At 42.8% G+C, this 12,652-nt stretch overlaps 1 protein-coding gene across 2 annotated transcripts in view; it reads left to right on the plus strand.

Annotated features, from left to right (window-relative positions):
• LOC100679866 (inactive dipeptidyl peptidase 10) overlaps positions 1 to 12,652 on the plus strand; it is a 160,524-nt gene that overhangs the window by 102,909 nt on the left and 44,963 nt on the right. For both annotated transcript variants that reach the window (XM_031927154.2, XM_031927156.2), the window contains one exon: positions 12,178 to 12,389. In XM_031927154.2, the coding sequence (XP_031783014.1) occupies positions 12,178 to 12,389 (212 nt within the window). The remainder of the gene's footprint in view (positions 1 to 12,177; positions 12,390 to 12,652) is intronic.

Below are 12,652 nucleotides of genomic sequence, written 5' to 3' on the forward strand. Positions count from 1 at the left end.
CCCTTTACAGCGAACGTGCCGGGGCTACTCCTCCCGCTCCAGCGGCACACAGCAACAGCGCGTCCGCAGCCTTCGTAGCGCATCGTCATCGGCATCGGCGTAAGGTTTCGCCAGCAGCAGGTACCCTTGTTGCTTTTTCTTTTCTTTTCCGCCGACTGCGCGCGACGACGAGTTGCTTACTTTCGCCAGTCCCGCGCCTAAAAAGAAAAGCAGTAAAACGCCGGAGCGAGTCGTTTCCTTTTCGCTCCGCGTTCCGATACCTGGTGCACGCGGCTTGACATCATCGCCGCGACGCTTGTGCCGCCGAGCATCTCGCACTCTCTCTCTCTCTCGCGCGCTCGCCACCTTGCTCCATTCGCTCACGGTCAAGGTCGCATCGCAGCGGCCATCTTTTTTTCTCGCTCACTCTCTCCCGTGCGTGCTCTCCCGTGCCTTGCGACGCGCGCCGCGTTCGAGGCCGCTTGAGCTAGCGCACGCCGCGTCGTCTCGTCGCGTTCGGCGCGGCCATCTCCTTATTCACGGTTCCTCCCGTGCGCGCTCGCCGCCTTCCGACACGCGTCGCGGTCAAGGCCGCTTGAGCCAGCGCACATCGCGTCGTTTCGCCGCCTCCGCGAGCGGCCATTTTGAGTGTCGAGCAGTGGTTCGCGCGCGCCCCGCTGGCTCCACTACCGTCCGTCGCGCGCCAACAGGAGGCCCGCACAGCCCGCAACGCCGCGGCGCTTCGAGCACACCACGCCAGCTCGCGTAGCGAGTCACGCTCAGCCCAGCGCTCACCGCGCTCAACTCCTCCGACGACTCTATGCTACATAGCCCGATACGGGAGCGCCGAAGCCTCGCCGATGGCCAAAACATGCTTCAAGCGCAGCAAAACATAGAGCAGAACGCTCCGCTGCTCAGCGCTTGCAATAATGAACAGCAGCTGCCACCTGGCGGGCTCTAGCCGCGCGGTCCGCGAATCGGCGACAACGACCGCGCGCCCGACGTCGAGGCGGTCTCGAAATGCACGCTTCCCTTTTATTGGAGTTTCAATCTGAGACTTTGGTTTGCACAGGCGGAGTCGGCGTTCCTATCCAGCAGAATCACCAACGACAAAAACCGCTACAACCTTCTCGTCGCACACCTGCCGCCGGACGTGGCGCAGGAAGTTTCAGACGTCATCCTGGCACCACCAGCAGAGCAGCGGTACGACACCCTGAAGGCGGCGGTCCTGTCATGCCTCGCCGCCTCGGCCGACCAGCAACTCCATCAGCTGTTAAACGAGGTGCAGCTCGGCGACCGTACTCCATCTCAGCTGTTACGCTATATGCGGCGTCTAGCAGGAACCGCCATTACCGACGAGGCTCTGCGGGTCAAATGGCTCGACTTTCTGCCAGCCCAGGCCAGCCGCATGTGTCGCGTGCTCAGGGAGACCTCGCTAGAGGAACTCGCTGCTCTCGCTGACCAACTCGTGGCGCCATGCGTGCCAGTCAGCGCAGTCTCACGTCCCAGCTCCCCTGCATCGAGCGGTATCGCAGCAGGGAGCAACACACCATTGCCACAGCAGGAGATGGCGTCGCTCCGCCTCGCCATGACACAGATCACCATCATGCTCCAGCAGCAGTCGCTCGTGCTCCAGACCAGCGCCACGACCCTCGCTTCGAGCCCACAACAGCAGCAACAGCAACAGCGGCGTGGTCGCTCAGCCTCTCGCACGCCCTCGAATCAGCGCTAATCCCGCTCCGCATCACCGACGGCGCGCGTGGTGAATCCAGCATGGTGCTGGTACCATCAGCACTTCGTGCGCGAGGCAACGCAATGCCGGCCTCCTTGCACGTACCCAGCTCAGGAAAACTAGTAGCGCTGCCGCCTCTTCAGGCAGCCGCGGTCGGCGTATCCAGCGAACAACGCCTGCACGTCTTGGACCGTACGTCTGGACTGCGCTTTCTGGTCGACACAGGCTCAGCAGTCTCGCTGCTGCCCCGCTCTTTCGTCAAAAGATCACTCCAGCCCGGCCCGCTTAAGCTGAGTGCTGCCAACGCCACGCGCATAGATACTTTCGGCGCACATCGCATGGACCTGGACCTTCGGCTGCGGCGGCCATTCGCGTGGAAATTCGTCATCGCTGACGTAAGCAATCCAATACTTGAAGCAGACTTTCTCGCCCACTACGGGCTCGTCGTCGACATGCAGAAGAGACGCATCCTTGACACCGACACCTCGCTACACGCCACTGGCTCACTTAGTCCATCAGACTCCGTAGAAGTTGTGATATTCGCAGACGTAGAAGAAGGCATCTTCACCGACCTGATGCGGCAATACTCCGACCTCGCTACCCCAGGAAGCACGACCATCGCCCTTCCGGGCCTTAACGCACAACACCACATTCTCACAACCGGCCCCCCAGCAGCAGACAAGGCTCGTCGCCTCCTTGGACCTCGCCTCGAAGCTGCCAGAGCGGAATTCCGAGTTCTGCTAGAAATGGGGATTGTCAGTCTATCAGATAGCTCCTGGGCCAGCCCGATTCGTCTCGTCCTGAAACCAGATGGCACGTACCGCATCACTGGTGACTACAGGCAGCTAAACAGCCGTACCGTGCCGGATCGCTACCCGCTGCCAGTAATTGAGGACCTGCTGCTCGCGCTGGGAGGCAGCATTTTCTCGGTGGTTGATCTCAAGAAGGCCTTTTACCAGCTGCCAATCGCCCCCGAAGACGCGCATAAAACAGCCATTATCACCCCATTTGGCTTGTTCGAATTTACACGGACATCCCTGGGCCTGCGCAACGCCGCCCAGTCGCTGCAGAGAGCTATGGACCAGTTGCTGCGTGATCTGCCCTTTGCTCGCGCCTATCTTGACGATATAATCGTCGCCTCGAACAACGAAGAGGAGCACGTGAGACATCTCAAGGCCTTATTCGACGTCCTGCGAGCAGCCAACATCAAAGTAAACCCGGAGAAATGCGTCCTGGGAAAGAAGCAAGTCACGTACCTGGGATACTCGGTCTCTGCCGAAGGCTCGAGACCTCCACAAGACCGCATTGACACCATCCAGGCTTTTCCCAAGCCCAGCAACTCCGCACAGCTTCGTCGACTGCTGGGTCTCGTCAACTATTACCGACGCTGCATCCCGGACGCAGCACGTCTCCTTGCACCGCTCAACGACCTCCTGCGGCACATCCCACCGAAAAAGAAGGCCATTCCGCTCACCTGGACGCCTGCCGCGGAGGAAGCCTTTAGCGCGTGCAAGCGCGCACTTGCCCACGCCACCAGCACAACATTCTTGCGCGACAATTTTTTTTGGTAATTATTATTTATGTAATTAAATTTCAGAGAGACAAAATTTTCAACTGAATTAATATTGTATGATTTAATAGTTTCTCCTATGTAGTATTTCTACTACAATGTTTTTAAATAAATGTAATTTTCGGAAAATTTGCTCCTATAACTATATCAATTTATTTCCAGAAGTAATTTCAACCTACAGATCATATAAATAAAATTTTAAAAATCAAAACCACACAAAAACTGAAATGGGGGGTTGGCGAGCGAAGCCCCACTAGTGTATATATATATATATATATATATATATATATATATATATATATATATATATATATATATATATTCCTCAATTCCTTTTCGACCCCCACTTTTCGACGTTTGCTAGGCTATGATCGAATCTTCGAAGGCAAAGTAATCCTAGAAAAAAAGGGCCCCGATCCCTGGTTGTAAATCACATGTGTATCGCCTCAGCTCGGACCTTTCACACTTAAAAAAATAACTTATCCAAAATTTTGTAAATTTAATTGTTCATAGTAAATGCAAATAATAGTTTAAGTTTTGTAGTATTAAAAAATTAAGTCAACAAAATTTGAACGGAAAAAATCGGATTAAAATAGTTTTACATCATGTAATTAATATAAGATATAATTGATATTCAATATTATAGGAGAAAAATAAGTACAAAATACATGCCTTAATTTTTATTTAAAGTAAATTTAAATAATGTTCTTGCAAATTAAAAATAATTGTTACAAAATTTTAATCATGCTTTTGACGCTTCAACTAATTTTTAATTATTCATAAATTTAGGAAAATAAGTCTATATTTTTTGATAATGATAAAGTGTTACATAATTAATATTAAAAATAATTTAATGAAACTATGATGTAGAGCAACTTTGATCCGATTTTTTCCATTCAAAATTTGTTGACATTCATTTTTTAGCAATATAACTTCCGTTATTAATTTTATTCATTGTGCATTTTATTGAATTTATAAAATTTTAGATATATGAATTTTTTTCTAGTGTGAAAAGCCCGGGCCGAGACGCTACACGTCATAATTTTCAGCCATAAGTCGACACCATTTTTTTCTAATAGGACTACTTTGAGTGGTGGGGGTCGAAAAGGAACTGAGGGAGGGAAAGGCTTTCTCTCTCGCACTTAGATCTTCCTATTAGAAAAAAGTGCCCTACGTCCTTTCCTGGCGCTGTTACGGTATATACTAGTGGAGCTTTGTCTCCCTGTTTGCTTCGCTCACCAACCCCCTATTTCAGTTTTTGTGTGATTTTATGTGTATGTGATCTATAGGTTAAAATTACTTTTGGAAATAAATTGATATAGTTATAGGAGCAAATTTTCCGAAAATTATTTTTATTTAAAAATAGTAGTAGAAATACTATATAGGAGAAACTATTAAATCATACAATATTAATTTAGATGAACATTCTGTCTTTCTGAAATTTAATTACAAACAATAATTACCAAAAAAAAAATTAATACTGGATTCTAAACAACATTTTTTTCTGTATCATGAAAAATCCGAACACCTATATAAAAGTAAATAGTGTCACGGGCGCCGCGACTCTGTCTGCTTCTCAAACTCGCCTTCGTGGCGCTACTGCGCCACTTGATATAGCAGAAACTATTAAATCATACAATAATTATTTATTTGAAAATTCTGACTTTCTGAAATTAAATTACAAATCTACACTGTATTAAAATTTTATATTTGGTCAATTTTGTAAAAACCCTCCAAAACTCGTAAAAAAGAATAAAATTAGATCTTTTTACGGTAGAAATGTTCTTTGAACTACAATCATTCCAGTTACCGAAAAAATATATCGAATGTATCAAATTTCAATTAGTTTTTAGCAGTGAAAGAACTTAAAAAATGTCCGTCCGTCCGGATTTTTTTCGCATTTATTTCACAAAACTTGATGTATTTTATAAATAAAAAACTATTGATTGGTAAAGACAGGTACATGTGATAAAAATATGCATTTCTACTAAAAAACATGCTCTTTCCAGGTTAATTTAGAATCAAGCACCACCCCTAGATTGCGCACAGATGATTCGTAGCTGACCCGGGCTCCCCCTATATTCATAGTGGTATTAGCTACAGATGGTAAAGCATTTATGTAGTAGGGGGAATCCAGGACAATCGCTTTGGTTTTAAGAACATTTAGCTTAAGATGATTTAGTGCAGCCCAACCCGCTATCCTATCGGCATTAGCAACGTCAAGCCACACAGCCCAGACAATGCGAATCAACTCCAGGGTAGTGTGTGCATGGTTGAATTAATAGCGATAAACAGTAAATTATCTCTGTCCCTGACAGCATTGCAACATATAGAGACATCAGAATTACAACACTGATTCAACTCTGAAAAAAAAATCACACGGACACATAGTCACTGATATCACTGCACATAACACAATAAATGTCTCTTTAAAAAATAATAAACCCAAGAACACAGCAATACCTTTTGTGAATCTTGTGTAATGGTCAATCGTCACCTAAACAGCATTTAGCAACAAAATATATTAGCACAGCTATAAAGTCAGGAGTAGACACAAAAGCAAGAGATAACCTTCAAGCAAAAACTCAAGTTTCTTGCTAGAGTTACAAATCTTTCCATATGAGTGACCCTCCCGCATCGCATCGTTGGTGGCATTCTAGGTGCATCACTTTTGATTACTTTTTGCACTGTCTTATATAAACAAGAACTGCTAGCAGCATATCCGAGAGTGAGATCGCGGTGAGCGGAGACTGCTTCAGAACAAATAAAGGTGCCTTAGCAGCATTTCTGATTTTCAAACTACTTAGAATACTGTTGCTTTGCGTTGTTGTCGCCGTATTGCACTACGCACTCACTAATAATATCGCCGAAAAGTTGAACGGAGCAAAACATTACGGTGAGCGGAGGCCAAGGTCTGCTTCAAAACGTCAAAATACATACGACAGGCGGCTGCGTGGACATGTCGCTAGCTACTTCTCTTCGATCGGGCTGATGCTCGCCCTGGTCGATCGGTATCGCCGTGTTAAAGTCCCGCTCCGTCCACTACTCGCCTCGTCGAGAGCGCCGGGCACTTCTTGCTGCTATCGCAGCTATCGGAAGAGTGACCAAGTTAACTAGCACTATACTATTCTTGTCTTCTTTCTTTTGTTACTGGTCATCTTCTTCGGATTTCTGTGGGTGCTTATCCTTGAAGTCGACCCAGGCTTTCAGCTTCTCTTCTCCAGACATGTGTGATGTCGTGGCCTCTTAGTTCGTTACGGCGCCGGCGGAAGAACTGCGTGTATGATCGCGGTAGCCAGTCTCCGTTCTTCAGCATCTTGTAGGCGTACGTAGTTTTCACGCGTTCTATTTTATTGCTGAAGTAATGCGCCGTTAGGTCGGGAGAATGGTTTGACCGACGGGCTGTTGTCTTTGGGCGTGCTCCTGGGTTTTATGCCGCTGCTGTTGGCTACGCTGTCCGTTCCAGTTGATTCGATACTCTGGGTAGTCGAAGGGTTCGGGTTGGCATGTCGATCGGTGCGTTCCCACTTGAAATCCTCGTCCTGTATTGGCGTGGTCTGACTGGTTTGCGTGCTTTTCTGGTGAAGGTGGGTTTTTGGCTTTCGGGATGGTTTGATTTCCTTGCGCCCCATTTTTTCGTCGAACTCGCGTTCAGCTTGCAATTCTTTCTCGATCAGCTGTCTTCCCTCCTCTTTTTCACGCTTTCTTTCTATCTTTCTTTATTCTTGGACTTGTCGTTCGATGTCAGGCTTCAAGTCTTCGAGGGCGGCGAGTATTGCAGCCAGTCTTTTGGCTTCTTCTTGCGCCTTTTCCTGTCGAATTAGCTGTTCTCTGTACTCTTGTTCGTATGCCTTGGCTCGGGCTAGCAATCGAGCTTCGTCTTCATCGAATTTACGCTAGTGCTCTTCGAGTCGCTGACGGGCTGCGGCGTCTGCGTATGCACGTCTGTGCCGCTCTCGCCTTTGTTCTAGTTGGATTTCGGCTTCTTCTCGGCTTTTTCTCCTCTCGGCTTTGCTTAGCCGGTTTTTATTTTCAAGGCTTCGTTTGCACTCTTGTTCTGCGAGAAACTGTTGTTGGTTGGCGCGTAGTTCGCGGTACACTCTGCTGCGGTAGGATTTTTCATCGCGCACTTTTTCGTTCGCACCCGATAAGGGTTTTGTTGACACTTTGTCACTTACGCTTACGCCACTTGTACTGCTGTCCTTGCGGTTTTTTCTGTCGGACTTTTTCTTGCTGGACTTGTCAATCAGCTTGTGCAGCAGCTTCTTCAAGACTCTGGGGTCGATTTCGCCGTCGCTTGATGACTCGCTCGAGCTAGAGTTGCTCATTTTTCTTGCGTTTGTATTCTCTTGTTTCGACTGTCGAACTGTGCGGGCGCTTGACTAGTGTTGACGCGTGTGGCTGTTATGAGCCGGCTAAGTGGAGGGAGAAGGGGAAATGTCTCTACCCTCTCGTTTTCTTTCTTTGTGCGTTGGGGGATTATCACCTAGCGTGGCTGGCGTTCACACGTGTTGCCGGACTGTGCCAGGTAATGGGGGCAGGCGGCGAGCTGCATGGCTCTCGTCACTCGGCGTGTTATTTACGTGGTCTACCGGGTCTGCGCTTGGGTTTTTCGGCGGGCGCGGCGTTGATGGTTTTCTTGGCGTTTTCTTCGAGCTTCTTCAAATTTTCTTCGGGCTTTTCTTCGCTCGCGTACTCTTTAAGCTTTTTTGCGTGGCATGAGCTACTTAGTGTTTTTCCGTCGGTGTCTTGAAGTACGTAAACGTTTTCGCCTATTCTATTACTAATTACACATGGGCCAACGCACGGCTCCACTAATTTCGCGCTAATGTCTTTTTGTGCGGCTGACCGGTTTCGAAAATGTGTTCGCGCTTATTTTTGTTGTAATGTCTTTCTTGCCTGCTTTTCTCTTTTTCGATTTGGACTTGCGCATTATCCTGTATGTGTTTAAAATTTTTCATTCTCTCATACTATTCGCTTAATTTTTCTTTCATATTTTCAAATCTTATAGTGGTTTTTTCGGGTTTACCGCCAGATGACTTACTGCTTTTATGTGTCGTATCCTTGTTCGGATTATTTTCTGTCGCGTTTAGCCGTTTTATTTCCGCTTTTTCTAATTTTTTCTTTGCGCGGTTTCTTGTGTTGTGCTTGCGCGCGGATCCGTTGGAACGTGAACTCGAGCTATCGGAATCGTCTGTATAATTGTCGTTGGTTTCGATATCGTCGCGAATTTTCGGGCTCAATTTTTCGGGATTTGATTCGGATTGCGCTTCTGCTAGCCGTCGCCATAATTTTGGTGGTTGTAGTTCTCGGCCGAAGACTCGGGTATCATTCCCGTCGTACTGTGTGCGTTAGTATTATGAGCAAATTGAAATTGCGTCATGAATTTGTCCCATTCTTTATGATTATTTGTTATATATACTGGAATGCGTGTTTTTAAATCGCGGTTTACTCGTTCCACGTAGACGTTCCACTTTTCTCGTAGACACGTGTCATGTAGTGTCTGTGTGTGCGTGAGAGCCGCTTACGCACTCGTATGTGCTGTGTGCACGCTGCTCTCGGTGTTTGCGTGTGCACTGTCACAAAAGAATGTTTGTTAAAAATATAAATGTATATCTCAAAATAATCAATATTGATTTCATAGGTAAAATTCAAAACGAGCTAAAAAATAATGCGTGGCAATCCAGACCATCACTTTTTGGTATATAATTTAAATTTTTTATTCTTTTAAACTGTGTTAAATATTCATTTTAATGTATATTTTTGAAAATGATTTATATTGATGTGATTTTTAGTATTGGATACAATTAACATTGTACATAATTTTAAATATTTTGATATTTTAACACTAAATTATGTATATATGTTTATATTCATGTATAAGAAAGGCTTTAACAGTATTTACAGTTTATAAATAATACTTTTTAAAATTTTTATTAATTATTCATTGATTAATTTCCGATTTACCCCGTAGGAGTACTTTATCATTGCCGGTTATTTTTGGTCACTTCCGGATCATTTTATATTTTTTCCTATTACTTCCGGTTCACTTTCGGTTCACTTTCGGTTCACTTACGGTCGACTTCCGGTCGACTTTCAGTCTACTACTGGTCAACTTTCTGTTTACTTCAACCCCTAAGGAGGCGTAGTTTTGGGGATAAAGTGAACTTATAGCCGGAGACTACCAGACACATTTTAGTATAATAGAGGATTTTGAACACTAATTGATGATATATTTGCCGTTCTGATCGATGACCTTTTTCCACTTTTCTGGCAAAACCATAGTTCTGTCACTGTAGAATTTCGGAGGTTTCTGGACGAAAATCTTAACCAAGTGATTTTCACAAGCTTCTTTTGAATCCAGCTTTCCACTATTAAGAGAGTTTTGCAGAGACTAGAACAAATGATAGTCCAACGGGGCAAGGTCCGGGTTATACGGTGGATGCATTAAATCGTCTTGGCAGGTGTTCGGCGCCTAAGTATCAGACACGATTATTTTGTCGAGCGGTACACTAGCGGTAGAACGAAGGTTCTTTGATAAACGCATAATCATGCGCAATCACGCACAATCAAGCACAATAGAAAGATTTGCGAAAATTTGCGCGCATCGCGAAGCTCCAAAACACTACTGTTTCAGGCTATGTTTATGTTTACACAAGGCCGGACGTACTCTGCTGCTACGTGCGCCTCTGTCCTCTCTAACAAACACTGTTGCACATTAGTGAACAATGCAAAAAAAAACTAGATAAAGACAACTAGACAACTTCTAGCTTGAAAAATCTAGTCCTCTTTCCTCAGAATCTTCGTGTAGATAGAAGCTTACTCAGTGCGTTTGGCTCTCTGCAACTGCGATTCGTTTCGTAAAAGGCAACAACACTTAACGGACACTTCTATTACTCTTTTACCATTAGAGTTGCACACAATCAACATATTCTGGAGACATTCGCGGTGTAGTATAGTATTTTGCACGATTGCTGAAGATAACCTTGTTGTAACCTATTATCATGACATAAATTGTATTGTTAGACTTAAAAAGATGAGAATCGCACATGACTAAAATTTTAAGAAATTATCGCAAATTAATTTTTGATCATAATTATTTTGCTAAAAGAGAAATTTTTGAAGCAAAATACTATGATCATTAGAAAGTTCTTATTAAAATCTTTAAGATACATTACTCAAGCATAAGCATCTGAGACAAATTAGACAAGAAATCATTGGTGATAATAAAACACATTTAGTTTAAATAGCAAATTTAAAGTATAATAGGGTGCGCTGCTCCCTGACGGCACAGTGTATAAAAACTTGTACTTGCCATCGAGGCGCTACTGCGCCCCTTGATTTGAATTTTTGAAAATTTCCGCCAGCGCTGAGCGCTAGGATTGACGCGCATGCGCTTTGAAGAACAGTGTCATATATCTGTTGTATGACTCTAACAACCAATCGGCGCAGTTCAATTTACATGACATCGACATCAATATTATATTGTGCATTTTTTAAGTTAATACGTCTCATCGTCAGATCTCGATGTAAAGAACATCTAAAAAACTATGACCGTCACTATGACGAACATTTCGCAATTTCCCATTTATCGTCTATAGTGATGTAGTTGTGTCTTGATGTTAAATTTAGTCCTTTTTCTCTGATGTTTTGTGCGTCGTAAATAAAATCTAATCCCTTTGGTATTATGTTTAATACATCATATCGCATAGAAATAAATATATTTTTTCAATAACTACATAATATTACTCAATAACAATACATTCTTCGAATTTAATTTTAATTAAAATAATAAGTATTATGCTTCAATGTCATAATGTAATTACTTCTGATTTTAAAATAAAATTAGATTTTAACATTAGTATATTATTTTATTATTGTTTTTGGTTCACAATTCTATTATTATAAATTTGAGTTTTTAACTAGTATAAATTATTCTACGTAGTTGGTTTTTAGATTAAACCAAATATTTGAATATTCTCTTTGCGCAACCCATAATTTTTTAATAACATCATTTACCAGCAATAGCATTAAATTCACGGTTCTTCACCTACATTTATTTGACATTCATCTCATTATAAATACTAACACATAAAATTTTCTTCGATTATTTTTCGCAGCCGTTTCAACGAATAATAATCGTGTCACCAAATAATAATAATATTTTCTACGAATAATTCAGATGTATTCTATGTAATGGATGTGTTTACCTATCTTATTATTTTGTAATTTATAATTCCGCTTCGCTATTCCAACTTATTTTCAGAATTGATGTTTTGTTCACGACGAATCAGTACTAGGTATAATTTCACATACATTATTGCATTGCTTGATTCAATAAATAAAGTAAACAAAGGCAATATGCCCCACATTTATTATAAACGTGAATATTGAGTTCTCTTTCTAACCTGCATCCCACCTAACCCCACATCTGCGCCACAAGTTCAATTTATTTAATAAAATCACGAACTCCAATCTCCGTACTGAATTATTGCAATAATTCTCTATACATTTTCTTGCATGCCTTTATCATAACTTATCAGACGCTGAATTTGATTAATCGGGCTTTCAAATTATTAGGCAAAAATCAGTACATTCCTGGTTAAACCCTGAGCATTCTAAAATTGCTCTGCAGTCATCGATGCGGACAAACTTTTATTGGAATTAATTATGAATCTTGGCTTGTTCAACTTAGTGACTAAAAAGGGGTTCATTTGTTTTTTTCTTATAACTGTATTACTCTTTAAAAAATGTGGTTCAGTCCTTTTAAAAACACGCACACGTTTTTCTCTAATGTTTGCCAAATTGAAGTAATTACAAATTCTAAAAAAAAATTAAGTAAATTATTAATGAAGCTTGATAAAAATTAATAATTAAATGAATATTAATTTTACAGAGAAACTATTCAACTTACACCACATCCAGAGAAAGAAACTCATCCGTACCTCTTACTAGCACAATGGACTCCCCGGGGTCACGGTCTCATTATGATCCAGGATTACGACATTTATTATAGAACTGGACCTCTAAGTAATATAGGCTACCGTGTTACTAATACATCAATACCGGGAATTCTCTCCAATGGTTTGCCGGATTGGCTTTATGAGGGTAAGACTTTTTGAGTTACAACTCTTCGTATGTTAATTAGAACCATTAAAGACAAGTGACATAATTTTCTTTCTTCCTCTCTCGCTTTTTTTTTTTTTTGTTGCTAAAACACGCACAGGAATGACATAATATTATTGACATGTAGGTAACTTGCTATTTTTATCCTTTGCATTAAAATTAAATTATTAAACTTGAAGTATAAGTTTTCTGTAAAAATTTCTCTATTTATTTATTTATAAACTACCATATAGATAAGCCTTACA

Source organism: Nasonia vitripennis (assembly GCF_009193385.2).
Source record: "Nasonia vitripennis strain AsymCx chromosome 3 unlocalized genomic scaffold, Nvit_psr_1.1 chr3_random0013, whole genome shotgun sequence".
NCBI classification, from domain to species: Eukaryota; Metazoa; Arthropoda; class Insecta; order Hymenoptera; family Pteromalidae; genus Nasonia; species Nasonia vitripennis.